At 42.6% G+C, this 14,791-nt stretch overlaps 1 protein-coding gene across 1 annotated transcript; it reads right to left on the reverse strand.

The window, feature by feature from the left end:
- Positions 1-1,912: 1,912 nt before the first annotated feature.
- On the reverse strand, positions 1,913-13,223 carry LOC136437568 (uncharacterized). The gene is made up of 3 exons (XM_066432186.1): positions 12,957-13,223; positions 11,181-11,447; positions 1,913-2,096 (listed from the first exon to the last, which is right to left on the reverse strand). Exons 1-3 carry the CDS (start codon positions 13,221-13,223, stop codon positions 2,001-2,003), a joined length of 630 nt encoding a protein of 209 aa, XP_066288283.1. The 3' UTR covers positions 1,913-2,000.
- Between the last annotated feature and the right edge of the window lie 1,568 nt (positions 13,224-14,791).

Raw genomic sequence — 14,791 nt, forward strand, 5'->3', positions numbered from 1 at the left:
GTACAGGGACGAAACATTCATGTACGTGAAAAGGGGGCATTGTAGTCTCTTGGTGTTTGTGTGTTTTTGACAGTCGGTCTGTACACACTAGATTCCGCTGTTGGCATTTGTCTTCGACACTAACAGGAAGTGATAATGGGTCAAAATTGAGAGAATAAAAAACGATGGTCAGATGCAGGAAGTGAAAGGTCAGAGTTCATGAATGAAACATACCAGAGAGGTATTGAAAGAAACTACTTAATTCACGGTCTGTCTATTGGCTCGCCTATTCCATTTGTTGCATTTTGCCAAGAGCCCAAAATACACAATTTGTCTAAAAATGGCAAAAAACATAAAATTTATCTAAAAGCCTGTTTTAAAAAAAAATGGAAAAAGACGTAAAGGGGTACTTGCCTTCTTTACCTCCATGCTAAATTGCAGGTCGTTTGGCCCCAAAAATGATGGAGTTGAATCGATTTGAATATTTGGCAGGAGGGGGAAAAGAACATGACAAAAACAAATACATTTCACTCTACCTAATCTATATATTTCACAAATTATAACAACAACAAAAATGTTCTCGGCTAAATTATGTTTCTCCAGATGTACGTATGGGGCGTTCAGATTTCAATGGACATTTCAATGAATGACTGAATGAAGACCGTTATTGTACGCATACATGCACTGTGTTAAGCCCCTGTCACACTTGTGCGTATATTCAAATGCGCGTGACTTGCGCATTAACATTTTTTTGGGTAAAGTAAGGTTTGCGGGGAAAAAGTTGTTTTCTACTTTGACCCACCGTTGTGCAGCCTAGTGATCTAACCTAAGAAATCACTTATTCGGCTGTAAACCTAACCCAAACCAAAGACATGTTATACGCAACTCGTGCGGACTTGTCTATACGCACAAGTGTGACAGGGCTTTAAGCACAGGTCACAACTTGATGTAGGAAAGCCGGATTTGTGAACATGTAACTAGAGTGAAACACTCATAATGCATCAGTCGAAAATATTAAAATCATTTCACGAAGTTATGAGGTCGTTGAACTCTAGTAATGGCCATAGTTTGGCGTGTCCTCAATGTGGTGCCATCATGTGTAAATCGTGAGTTTTTCTTGCTTGTGCGGTACAACCTATCGGGAGTTTAGATTTGTTATATTTCATCCATACTACAGTATGGTTGAAATATACTGTTTTTGGTCATGTTTCTTTCTTCTCTTTCTTCTTCTTCTAAAGTTTATGTTTGGTAATGCCCGTGGAATAGTCGATTCTTGCATATGAGGTCAGTTTTTTTTTGCCATTTCGGGCTGGTATGACTTTCCAATTACAATAGTCTATTTTTGGGCAGAATTTTTTGGAATATTTCAGGTTTGCTCAGGTGTGACTTTAAACAGGCCATTTTTGAATGGGGAGGGATACGGGTGAAATATGATGTATTTTCTCGTAAAAATGTTGCCTTTCTACTAGTAGTTAGAACTGCTCTGGTGCGCAGTCTGTCAGCCATGGTAAACTTCGTGAAGGTAGTCGGTCATGAAAAATCAGACAACACAAAAGGATTGAATTTCAGGCAAAATAACCTTTTTTTTGCCATACAACTGATGGTGACGTAGAGTAGAGCCAACATGGCATGGTCAAGAAACATCAAATGTTTGTATAGAACTCAAATGGTCCAGTATCTTAGTTCTTGCTGTCATTTCTACCGTCATTTTGCTAATTGAGTTTTAATAAATGTTGAACAACTACGACATATTTCATAAGATAGCGATAGAGTACAGTTAAAGTGGTGTGTTAACAGATTCGAAAGGTCAGGCTAGTTTGCCCGGATTTCCACCAAATTCTCTTTAACAGTTTTGAACATGAACATTTTTTTTTTCAAATTTTTTTATGAAGGGTTTGAAGAAAAAACAATACTTTCGGAACTCTTTTGATTATTAACAAATATTGGCAATGGGTATATGTCTGGGCCTATATTCTCTGGTCCGACCCTTCGACACCGGTGAAATCCACGGGACTGTCTCTTTAGTTGCCGGCACAGCCTGGCTCCTGCTGGGCGGGGCTGATCGTGTGGGGACGGGCGAGCTTCTTAGCCTTGGAGACGGTAGCCACCACGTGATCCTGTATGTGTCGGAGGAAAAAATTAACTTCATCTCGAAACAGTTGCAGAAAGTCTAATGCTACGGTCCCAATTGCGCCGGTGCCCGTAGGGGATGTAGTCCCGGCCGGGACCCGAAGCCACAAATTTGTCCCGGTGAACTGCCAGGTACGGGAGGGAGCTCCCGGTGCTCGCACGATTACCCCACGACGTATATTTGTTACCGGGTCCCGCGTTGATTATAAGGCCGGGTTGAAATGATTCAGGGTCCCGGCCGGGCCCAAAAATTAAGCCCGGCAGCCACAGGGTGTCCCACGAGGCCACGAAGGGATCAAGCCCCTAAGTGCAAAAAAAAAAAAAACAGCGCTAGCCCGTGCCCTATCCAGCGGGGCCCCATTTCCAATACGGACCTTAGCATAAGGCGTAACCTTTCTCAAGTTCCCAGTTGCGTTAAGCACGGGGCCTGTCCACATCTGCGGCAAAATGCAGCAATGGACAAGCATTGGAGGGCCGCCGTTTGAAAAAATTTAACCGAGAGCTTGGGAAACGTTACGATTCTGCATGTCTACATCTGCTTGGAAACTGGAATGGATGAAACAGAACCATAACGCTTACGTATGGGGTGGGGGGCGAAACTTTGGTCAGCTATAACTCCGTAACCATGTATAAGAAAATAAAGCGGTTTCATTCCTCCAATACATACCAAGTGCCCTATCGTTTGAATGTAAAGTTTGAAAATTCCGGTATAGAGATTGATTTTTCAACCTTGGTCTGTAATGCTTAACGTATCCTGCGGAGGTGGTGGTGGGGGGGGTTGTGTGGCGAAACTTTGGTCAACTATAACCCCGTAACCATGCATGATAAAATAAAGCGACTTTAGTCCACCAATACCTACCAAGTAGGCTATCATTTGAATGTAAAGTTTGAAAATTCCGGTAAGGAGATTGATTTTTAGACCAGTGCCATTGGTCTATAATACTTTACGTATGGGGACGAAACTTTGATCAGCTATAACTCCGTAACCATGAATGAGAACGTAAAGCGGTTCCATTCCTCCAATACCTACCAAGTGCCCTATCGTTTGAATGGAAAGTTTGAAAATTCCGGTAAAGAGATTGCTTTTTTAGGCCAGTGCCATTGGTCTATAATGCTTTAAGTATGGGGTGGGGGGCGTAACTTTGGTCAGCTATAACTCCATAACCGTAAATGTAAAAGGAAAGCGGTTTTATTCCTCCAATACCTACCAAGGGCCCTATCGTTTAAATGTAAAGTTTGAAAATTCCGATATAGAGATTTATTTTGAGACCTTGGTCTATAATGCTTACGTATGCGGTGGGGGGCGAAACTTTGCTTAGCTATAACTCCGCGTAACCATGAATGAGAAAATAAAGCGGTTTCATTCCTCTAATACCTACAAAGTGCCCTATCGTTTGAATGTAAAGTTTAAAAATTTCGGAAAGGAGATTGATTTGTAGGCCTGTGCCATTGGTCTATAGTGCTTGCGTATAGGCTGGGGGCGAAACTTTGGTCAGCTACATGTATATCCCCGTAACCATGAATGAGAAAATGAAGCGACTTCATTCCTCCATTTCCTACCAAGTGCCCTATCGTTTGAATGCAAAGTTTGAAAATCTCGGTAAAGAGATTGATTTTTAGGCCAGTGCCATTGGTCTATAATGCTTTAAGTATAGGGTGGGGGCGTAACTTTGGTCAGCTATAACCCCGTAATCATGAATGAGAAAATAAAGCGACTTCATTCCTCCATTACCTACTAAGTGCCCTATCGTTTGAATGTAAAGTTTGAAAATTCCGGTAAAGAGATTGATTTTGAGACCAGTGCCATTGGTCTATAATGCTTGAAGTATGGGGTGGGGGGCGTAACTTTGGTCAGCTATAACCCCGTAACCATGAATGAGAAAATGAAGCGAATTCATTCCTCCATTACCTACCAAGTGCCCTATCGTTTGAATGTAAAGTTTGAAAATTCCGGTAAAGAGATTGATTTTGAGACCAGTGCCATTGGTCTATAATGCTTTAAGTATGTTGTGGGGGGCGTAACTTTGCCAGCTATAACAGGACAGGACTTGAACTTTGGCAAAGATCTCCAGAAAAGAAGTGGAAGTTTGAAGCGAAGTCGATTCAGGCCATTTCTATCTTCCGCCGGCGACAGGTGGCTTAATAGCAGACAAACGGAGGCACGGAGGTTGCAAGTGGTTCGTAGGCCGAGAAAAAATCAGCGTCGTGCACCCCCCTCCCCACTACCAGTGCCCCACTACAAATCATTTTGGCCGGTCGCATCGGGCTGACGTTGTTTCCGCTGTTTTCCCCGGTTCACCGCCAGTTATAGCCACACTAAATATACTCCGGTAGTTACCAGGCTTTCCGTATTTTTTTGGTAAACATTGTTAAAGTTTTAAAGAGATTGATTTTGATACCTGTGCCAGTTTCCGGTTTGGAATTGTTTTGACCGAATTACCCAAAGAGTCCCTAAAATTTGACACAAATTCTAGGTTTTCTCGATAGTTTTGGCTCCCGATTTGTCGGCTATCGCTATAGCAGCGTGTTATGTTTTATATTTCCAGAAAGACCCGATCTTCGTAGCGTTTTACGGTTTCCGAGTTTTGGTCGTGCGCGAAGACTTCCTGGTATTAGTGCGCGATGACGGTAACGCGGCCTTGTGGCCTGATTACCCGAATCGTGCGTTATATGTGCGCTTTGCATGGTTTCGTACCATCGGGGATTGCGGAAAACGTATCCTCACGATCTTTTTCATTTTTCCTAATTGCACAGACAGAATGATGACCTTTATTCCCATATCAGTCATTATCCTATGAAAAGTTTTATTTTCCTTCCATCGAACTTGGAAGAATGCCCTAAAAATAGCAGTTTTGGGTGATGAAAATTGCTTTAAATGACCGTTTTCACCAAAAATGATGTTTCAACAGAGAATATCAAATTCATCTGTCGTTCAAGGCAAGGCATCCCTATCCATAGGAAACATTGATTTGGCCGAAAAAGGATGTTTGGAAAAACGCTATTGCCTTTCTGGGAACGAGTAAGGTCGGCCCCGAATTTAAAAAAAAAAACTCCGAACCGAGACCTTAACAGATGCAAGCATTCGGCTTATTCTTAGCGTTTAACTCTTGTTTTTGCAACTTTACTTCACCATTTGAGAATTGTACTTTCAACAGGCCTTCTCCTACTGTTTGAAAAGAAAGGTACCCTTAACCCTTACTTAAAAATATAATACAGTACTAGAAACGGTACTGCCATACGTCAAGATACAACACATATCGGATGATCCACAGCAAGTGAATCTTATGAATACCTTTGAAGTATAGTTTGTAAACAGACTAAATCGCTGTAAGACCCCAGTTAAAGTGTAGTGTTGAGTTTTATTCAGTTTTGTGAAGTTTGATATGAAATAAACTGTTTTCAAAGTCACCTTCAAAAAAGCTTTTCAAAAAAGCTGACGGGCGCATTTGGAAGAAATGAAATGAAAGTTTCTGCATAGAAATACCAATGAGGTATCATTAGCATAATGTATTTGGTGCATTCACTTTCCTAAAGGCACCTGCAAATCAAATATGACATCTGCAGCATTTATCGTTAGGCAAATACAAGTTCCTGCATAAATTATGCAAAAGACGTTGAATGTCACTACACGGCACCATATTTTGGTCACCTTTTTGTCAATTTTCTTAACAAAATCAGTTCCTTTTTGTGTAATTTTCTGGTAATATATGTAATATGGCCATTTATGGGGATCTGACAGGGCATACAAGCCCGGATGACGGCGGAAATGCCCAAACATATGCATGCGGAACGGCTTTTCGGAAGTGAACTACCATACCATGCCCCTGCTGCGGTATGATAGATGATAACAGTCATGCATTGCGACATATCCCAGTGTTGTACAAGCGAGACATTTTTAACGATTCATACCAGGCTCTAGCCAGCCTGAAATTTAATTCCGTAAGCCCAAAATTTTAGTATAAACCTAACATATCGAGCGCCGAAGGCGCTACGACGCGACAATTCTAGTGGGGTATTCCACCCCGGGAAATTTTGAAATCTAGACCCTCTAAAACGCTATCTCCAGCATTTTGAGGGGCAAGTTTTGCTGGTTGACAAAGCTTTAATAATGCCATATTTTTTTTGCGAAAAATTACTTGGGCCTTCGTTGTATACAATGGGCAAATAAATGAAATTTAGCACCACAAAACTTTCTTATTTATTTGACAAATAGACACGTGGATTTAAGTCGGCAGAAATAAAACATTTTCAACACCGGTCCCGTTTGCTCCCTGTACTAAATATATTAGGAAATGAGACACCCTACGCCCTAAAGACGCTCAATATTTTCCTTCCATGTTTTACATGGTCGATTTCTCCGGTAACTTCCACTTGATTTGATCAAAATTCGTCGACTCAAGCCTTCAAACAGCACCATCGTCTAACCAAATATCAATTTCCGATAAAACCTCGCAGATTCGCGCTTCAGATAGCATCTCGTGAACCGCGAGACTTGTATCTCATTAGTCGATTTTCTGGCAGGTATAAATGTCCAAGGAAGCGCAATCTAATATCGGGCATTATGCCATGCGCGTCGCAACAACAAGAATCAAAGCGACTAAACTTGGTATCACAGCTGACAAGTGCAGAACGTGACAATAGTGTGGAGTCCGAGTTTCACTACTACTTCATCGTAATTAACATATATATTCAGAGTTTTGGTATAAAACCTAGTTCTACCAGATATTTCTATAGTCACTGACGAAAGATAGCGGATGCTGTCTGAAACGTCAGACTGTTTCAAAATTTTATCCAGTAACTATTTTTGGCGTACATCCACCGCTACCTCACTAGTGTCACGTGTACAAGTAACTGTAACACAAGGCTACAACACGACACATTTTCGTCTCGTTTTGAAATTTTCTTATGTATCGCTGGAAGAGAACGAAATTTCAGCTTTTTTTTCGAAATTAGGCAAAAATCGATGCTCGTAAAGCCGGCGTCACAATTAAGAAATTCAGCTCGGTCGATGGGTTGGCGAGCTTCGAATGTGCATTTTCGGCCGAAGTACGGCCGACGTCCTGTCGATTACGCGGGCTTCGGGCGATTTTTAGAAATAAAAGTTGATCCAAATATTGGCCTTTTACCAGGTTAGTCGATACTGACTAATCTCCAAGCAGATCCACACCGGACGCGAAAATCGTATATGCTAGCCAGAGAAGGTCCAGTCAGCCAGAGAGGGTCCAATTAGCCCGTAGCAGAATAAACAAGTTTTGAAAATACCGGGCTGATTGGACCCTCTCTGGCTGACTGGACCTTCTCTGGCTAGCATATACGATTTTCGCGCCTGGTGTGAATCTGCTTGGAGATTAGGAACCGTCTCATGGGGATGCTTAGTTTTTAGTGTTCGACGGACGTCGCCCGAGATTTTCATTGGAAAATACGGTCGACGCTCGGGCAAGTTTGACATTCGGCGAGCTTCGGGCGATCTACAAAGTCGGCCGACGCTCGCATGGATTGTGACGCCGGCTAAAAAAAGGCGCCCATTAGATTTTCTTGTTACGGCCACGAAGATTTTTCCTATCCATTCGTAGATTCGAGTGCGCATGTACAGTGTCAAAGGGTAAGGCCCCTGGCTTGTATACAGTTTTGCCTCGACCATTGTATCGATTTTTATAACAACGGGTTTTGTTTACGTCTCAGGGGCCTTCACCTCTGACACTGCACATGCGTATTCGAATCTACGAATGGGCTTATAGTTGACTCATCATGCGGCGTTTTGCGGCGAGGTTCTGACGCGTTTCAAGTGCACTTGCGTACTGGAATCTGAGAATGTTTGTTTTGTTTGTTTGTTTGTTTGTTTGTTTGTTTGTTTGTTTGGACCTTCGAATGGGCTTATAGTTGACTCACCTTGCGGTGTTCTGCAGCGAGGTTCTGACGCGTTTCCAGTGCGTCCGCTGTCGCTGTCTTACTCACACGCGCTCTTCTCTCAGTCAGGCGTCTCTCCATCTGTTTGGTCCTCTGGGATTCCCGGGTAGCGATGACGTCAGAGTCGCTAGTGGAGGTGACGACGAAAGCGGTGCTGCTCCGAGAAATGTGTCCACTTTCTTCTGTGATTGGTCAGAGTGTTGGACGAGTTCCAGGATAACTGTTGCAGACTCTGCTGAGCATTATCTGGAAGCAAATTCCGAAAATACACTGGTGCAGTGTGAGAAAGTCTTATTTGTGAACATGTAACCGGAGCTAAAATGCATCGGAGCTGAGGCGAGATCAGCCCAGTGCAGAATTTGTGTTTTCAGATTCGGAACGGGAATAACTCAGGATCGAAGCCGCATCTTCAGGACTTTTAATATGTAGATTAGCCTCCTTTTCTGGAAAGACCGAGCGGCGTTTTTTTAGGGGGGGGGGGGCGATGGTGCTGGGGTAAAACACCCATAATGCATCAGTCGAAAACATTAGAATCATTTTACGATGGTATGAGGTCGTTGAATTAATGGCTATAGTCTGGCGTCTTCTCATGTGATACCATCACATTTAAATCGTGAGTTTTTTTGTGTTTTGTCGCCTTCGCTTGGCTCTTACCTTGCATACCTGCTGGATCAATGATACTTTGGTTTCCTTGGTTCAACACTGTGTCGCACACCATGACCTTATATGGCAAGACCTTCTAATCTTTCTAAAATTGTTGCATAGCCGTTGCCCTATATGGCTGGGGAGCAAGAAAAGCCAGACAGGCTTGATTCGCATGACACATATATAGGAGGGCGACCGCATGTAACTGCTACAACTGTTCAGAAATATCATTGCATTGTGGTTTCGGACTTTGATATCCTGAAAAATGGCCATATTACATCTATGCCACAAGAAAACGACAAAAAATCGACATAAATGATACCATGTAGTGAGGTTTAAGCCTGATGTACTATCACAGTCTTGACACCACAACTTAGCTCAACTGGTAACGTCGTAGACCTTCGGATCGGATTTTTTTTTTTTTAAATATCCATTTAATGTAAACAAGGCCTTTGTCTTATGAACAGGACTTCATAGATTCCAAACCCGGCATTCAAATTTTTCTGTTTGAAAATGGAAAATACCGTGCAGCGGCTCCTATGCGCGGTAAGATGATTCTTGCAAAACACTCGCCACTAAACTACTATTCCCGATGTAAACAGAGGCTCTTGATGTTGTTTGCAAAACAGCGATCCTTTGTTACAATAGAAAATGCTCCATTGTTCAGTATCGACTTCATTCAGAAGTTTTTACAGCAACACGGACGTGGAAAGTGACTCCACTCGGCACAAAAATATAGGAATTTTAATGAATTTTAGAAAAATTATCCAGGCCAAGACCAGCTTTTTTCAAAAGCACTTATGTTAAGTGCCGTAACTTCTAAATTGCTTCCCCCAATCTGCCTTTCTCTATTAAAACACTCATTTCTCAAAATGACATTTTTTCTTATAGGCTCAACAGCCCTTGAGTGACTTTCTCTTGCAGATTTTACTTCAAGAAAAGGGAAAAGACAATTCACACTCATAAACGTAAACAAAACACCAGCTTTTTTGAAAAGCACTTTTTTTTTATTTGTGCAGTACAATCTATCAGGAGTTTAGATTTGTTAGAATTGTGCTGGTGCGCAGTGTGTCAGTCATGGTAAACTTCGTGAAGCTAATCAGTAATGAAAAATCACACAACACAAGAGGATTGAATTTCAGGGAAACTAAACTTCTTTAACGTACCATTGAATGGTTGTGACATAGAGTAGAGTCAACATAGCATGCATGGTCCAGAAACATGAAATGTCTGTATAAAACTCCAGTATCATAGTTTCTGCTGTCAATTCTGCTGTCATGTTGCTACATGGCTTTTTAAAATGTTGCACAATAACATTTACGACATATTTCATAAGATACTAATTGTTAACAGATTCGAAAACTAGTGGAAGGTATGCTGGAAGCTTAATCTAGTTAGCCTATTCTGTCTGGATTTCCAACAAATTCTGTCTGAACGTTTCGAACATTTTGAACATTTTGAACGTTTTGAACATTTTTTTCTCTTTTTTCTATGACGGTTTGAAAAAAAAAAAAAAAAGCAAGAGTCACCAATCAATATTACCAAGCATTGGCAATGGGTATATTTCTCGGCTTATATTCTCTGGTCCGACCCTACTACACTGATGCAATCCACGGGACTGTCTCTTTAGTTGCCGGCACAGTCTGATTCCTGCCGGGCGGGGCTGATCGTGTGGGGACGGGCGAGCTTCTTAGCCTTGGAGACGGTAGCTACCACGTTTTCCTGGTACGTGTGGGAGGGAAAAATTAACATAATCTCAAAAAGTTGAAGAAAGTCTAATGCTACGGTCCCAATTGCGCCGGTGCTCGTCGGGTGTGTAGTCCCGGTCGGTCCCCGAAGCCACAAATTTGTCCCGGTGAACTGCCGGGTACTAGGGGTAGCTCCCGGTACTCGCACGATTACCACACGACATCTATTTGTTACCGGGTCCCGCGTTGATTATAAGGACGGGTTAGAATGATTCAGGGTCCCAGCCGGGCCCAAAAACTTACCCTCGCCATGATCAGGAAGTGCAGAAAGTGTATTCATGATCAAGAAGTGCAAAAATTGACACTAGTGTAATAGCCGAGTTTCACTACAACTACATCAACGGCTATACATCACTATTGTCACTTGTACAGTCAAGTAACTGTGACGTATTTTTTCTCAATTTCGAAATTTTCCTGTCATGTATCGCCGGCAGGGAACGAAATTTCTCCTTTTTTTCAAATTAGGCAAAAAGCGATGCTCGAAGGAATCTTACCCATTAGATTTTCTTGTTATGGCCAAGAAGATTTTTCCTACATTGTGGTATTTATCATAGTGAATAAGCCCATTCGTAGATTCGAGTGCGCATGAGCGGTGTCAAAGGGTAAGGCCCCTGGCTTGTATATAGTTCTGTCACGACCATTGTCTTGATTTGCATAGCAACGCCCAGACGTGTTTTGTATACAAAAAACAAAACAAAAATATCAGGGGCCTTCACCTTTGACACTGCACATGTGTACTCGAATCTACGAATGGGATTATAGTTGACTCACCTTGCGGCGTTGTGCGGCGAGGTTCTGACGCGTTTCCAGTTCCTCCGCTGTCGCTGCCTTACTCACACGCGCTCTTCTCTCAGTCAGGCGTCTCTCCATCCGTTTGGTCCTCTGGGATTCCCGGGTAGCGACGATGTCAGAGTCGCTAGTGGAGGTGACGAAGAAAGCGGTGCTGCTCGTCTTCCTGGCCGCCGTCTTGGCCTTGGCCTTGGCTGCTTTCTCCGCGGACTCTGTGGAAATCCTGGCGCTCTTCTTGGCTAACAGATCCTGTAATGATCGGTATCTGTTTAAGTTCCACCTAATAAAAGATAATTACGTTACACTTATGTCATACCTGGGCCACGAAAACGTTCGATACGGGTGTTCCGGACCGGGTGATAATTTTCCGTATCACACGGGGTTCTAAGTTGTATCACACGGGCTTCCATAGAATATTTAGAATGCATTCCGAGTGCGCCGGTTGCGCCCCTGTCGATTTTTGTTTTGTTTTGTTACGATTTCTTTGTTCGAGGACACAAAAGTCTCTCAACCTCAGGCGCATTTTGCATAAAAAATGTGTGGTTTTTCGGGTTGGTATGAAGTACTATTATATATGGCAGCCTCTACAAGGCTCGACAGGTCGCTGGAAAAGTAAAAAAAAGTGGCCAAATAGACGTAATAATATAGATATAAAGATATAACATGCCAGAAAAGTTAGTCGGCTATAAAAGTTACAATTTGCGACCTCTAGATATGAATGGAAAATGATCACTATTCCGTAGCCGACTCCCTTAGCATACTATTTACTCCATTTGGCCAACTTCTACTATTTTTTTCCAGCCATCCGCGGGGCCTGGTAGAGGCTACTGTTATGGAAAGCACCGGACTTAGAGAATGTCGGCATTGATTATGCAAGTTAAGTTCTGATGTACATAATTTGCATTGAATTATGTTTTTTTTTTCTGTCTAAGCTAACTGCATGCCCAAAATCATCGTCATCGTTTCTTTGGTTATTCTCTTTGAAAGATTTACACCAAAACGCCACAGTGGATCTCACCTGTTGACGTTTTGTTTTCTATCAGTCACCTTCTTCAGAGCTTCTGACAGGAGTACTGATTCTCACCGCTATAAGTAGCTGAAATAGCGAGGTGGCTACTTATAGCGGTGAGAAGCAGTACTCTAGTCAGAAGCTCTGGAGAAGGTGTCTGATAGACACCGAAACGTCAGCGAGTGAGATTTACTGGTTGTGTAAAAAAAATCTCCAATATCCTATGTTCTACCAACCTGATGAAATTATTTTTGGTGGTTCTAGAACAAGTTGCTAGGGAACACAAGCCTACGCCACTATGTCCAAGCATCAAAATTGTCACCAAAATATCAAGACCCTAGTACCTGTATGTCAAGGACCGAGAGATTCAAAACCCGGTAGTTCCGTTGCAATACCAAGGAATGTCGCCCGGAAACTAATATTCTGCCCTGACTTTCGATATCTACCCACATCCCAACTATCATGATTACAATCAATCCAGAGTTAACACCTCAAGTTATGCGGACCACATCTGGAAATGCAAACAAAGAAACAAAGAAACACACAGACATACCGAAAACAGCACCTAACAATTATACTGTAAATCGAATTTTTTTATTACTTTTTATCCCGATTAGACCCCCCCCCACCCCCCCTGTCTATACATCCCCATACCAATGAGCCTTCATCTCTGTTGTTTTCATCCGATGTTTTAAAGTTCATATCCAACCTTGTCATTTTCCAAGTCCGAAGTCGAACCATTTCTTTACCTGTCTCCTAACCTCCGCGTTGCTAAGCTGCCTCTTCAGATCGTCAGCAGATTCCGGGCATGGCTTCTTCACCTTCTCACGCCGTTCCTCCATCCTCTTTTCGAGTTTCTGCAGCCTCATGTGGTAGCGGGGAGGAGTGTCGGGGTTATCGGCCGGTACTTGGAAGGCGACGGCATTGTCGCGCTGTTTCAGACCGGGTAGCACTCCCTCAGATCGTAGCTGGGCAAGAATGTCGGTCGAGGATTTCTCCGGTCGTGGCTGGGCCATGATAGGAGTGGGCGGGCTGCTGATTGAAAGAATTGCTGACGCTTCTGAAAAGATGTCAAAACCGGGAGTTCTCCTACAGTTCCGTAGAAAGCTGCCAGGTGGCCCATTATGAAACTCGACCTTCGTTTTTTTACCCACATACAAAATCATGAATCCACAGCCTCTCGAGGTAAATGCTGTCCCCCAAAAAGAAACAAACAAACAGACAGACAAACAAACAACCAGAATTAGAAACACACCCAATCACTAGACCAACCACACTCAACGGCGCCGAAAACGCAACCTTCTTGGTGAAGTTTAAAAAAAAAAATTGAAATCGAGAAGAACAATCGAGTCAGTCCATGGAAACGGAGGGATTTGTGTTAGCCGACAAAATTCCTATGGCTTTTCAACCTTTTTTCCCATTGAACGTATTAGTACAAGTTAAGAAAATAACCCTCAATAATCTTGTAAAAAAGGAGAGCTTAATATGATTCTCTGATATATACGACAGTACAGTCCAAACCAGACTCACATCTCTCTTCTGTGTAGCCTAGAGTCCAGCCTTAGCCTCAGGAGTGCAGTTTTAGTCCATTACCGGGTCGGAGCTAGGGTAGCGGACAGAACCTAAGAAGAATGGACTCCAGGCTACTTCTGTGGCCATAAAAGACTCGAACCAGACGATACCGTTTGGTACATTTTTGTAAAGGTGCGTTAACTTACCCGCGGTCTCTCTGACCATAGTTTCGTCTTCATGTTTATCTGCTGGCGTCTCCTCAGGAGAAATCTTGTTCGAAGTCGTGCAACACGACAGAAACGTTAAAATCGTCTCCCACATCTTGGGAGGCACTGTATCCGTGTCCAGTCAGTGGGACGAACGGGGCTTGAATCTTTGTTGTTCCAAACAAAGATTGGAGATGGAATATGACATCATAAACGATGTATAAACGTTCGAGGAACGTTAGCAAATCGTTGCGCGTCTTAAATGGCGTTCGAGAACTCATATTCATCTCTAAAATCTATCCGAATTTCTCTAAGCTTACAGACAAAGAAAACACTATTCTTCTTTTAACTACCAAAACCCCACAAATTATAGAAAAGGTGGGACATTACGTATTCCATCGCTTACAAAAGAAAAGTCCACTTGTTATAGACAATTACGTTTATATAATCTAAGTTTAGCCGCTTTTATACCTATTTTGTACCCTGTTCTTTTATGTATGTTATTTGCAATCAGCCTTCGGGCAGGAATTTGCAATAAATTTTGTCACAGCAAAGCTCGTTCCTTCTCCCCTGTACGTTCATTGATACTGTCTTCTGATGTCGGTATACTGTACATGTATAACGGTCTAGCGACACTTCTGTCTGTACACTATACGGGTAATGAAATCTTTAGGTCAGGTCATTTTTACGTCACAGGTTACGAGTCCACTTTCACATGTGGTTTCTCCGTTCTTGCAGCAGATTTTGTCCCAGCAAAGCCCGTTCCTTCTCCCGTGTGAGTTCACTGATGCAGGTATTTTGTGTATGTTGCTAGTCCCATAACGTTCAATCGATTCTTGCACACTATTTGTGTAACAAAAACACAG

Source organism: Branchiostoma lanceolatum, chromosome 6 (assembly GCF_035083965.1).
Source record: "Branchiostoma lanceolatum isolate klBraLanc5 chromosome 6, klBraLanc5.hap2, whole genome shotgun sequence".
Taxonomy (NCBI): Eukaryota; Metazoa; Chordata; class Leptocardii; order Amphioxiformes; family Branchiostomatidae; genus Branchiostoma; species Branchiostoma lanceolatum.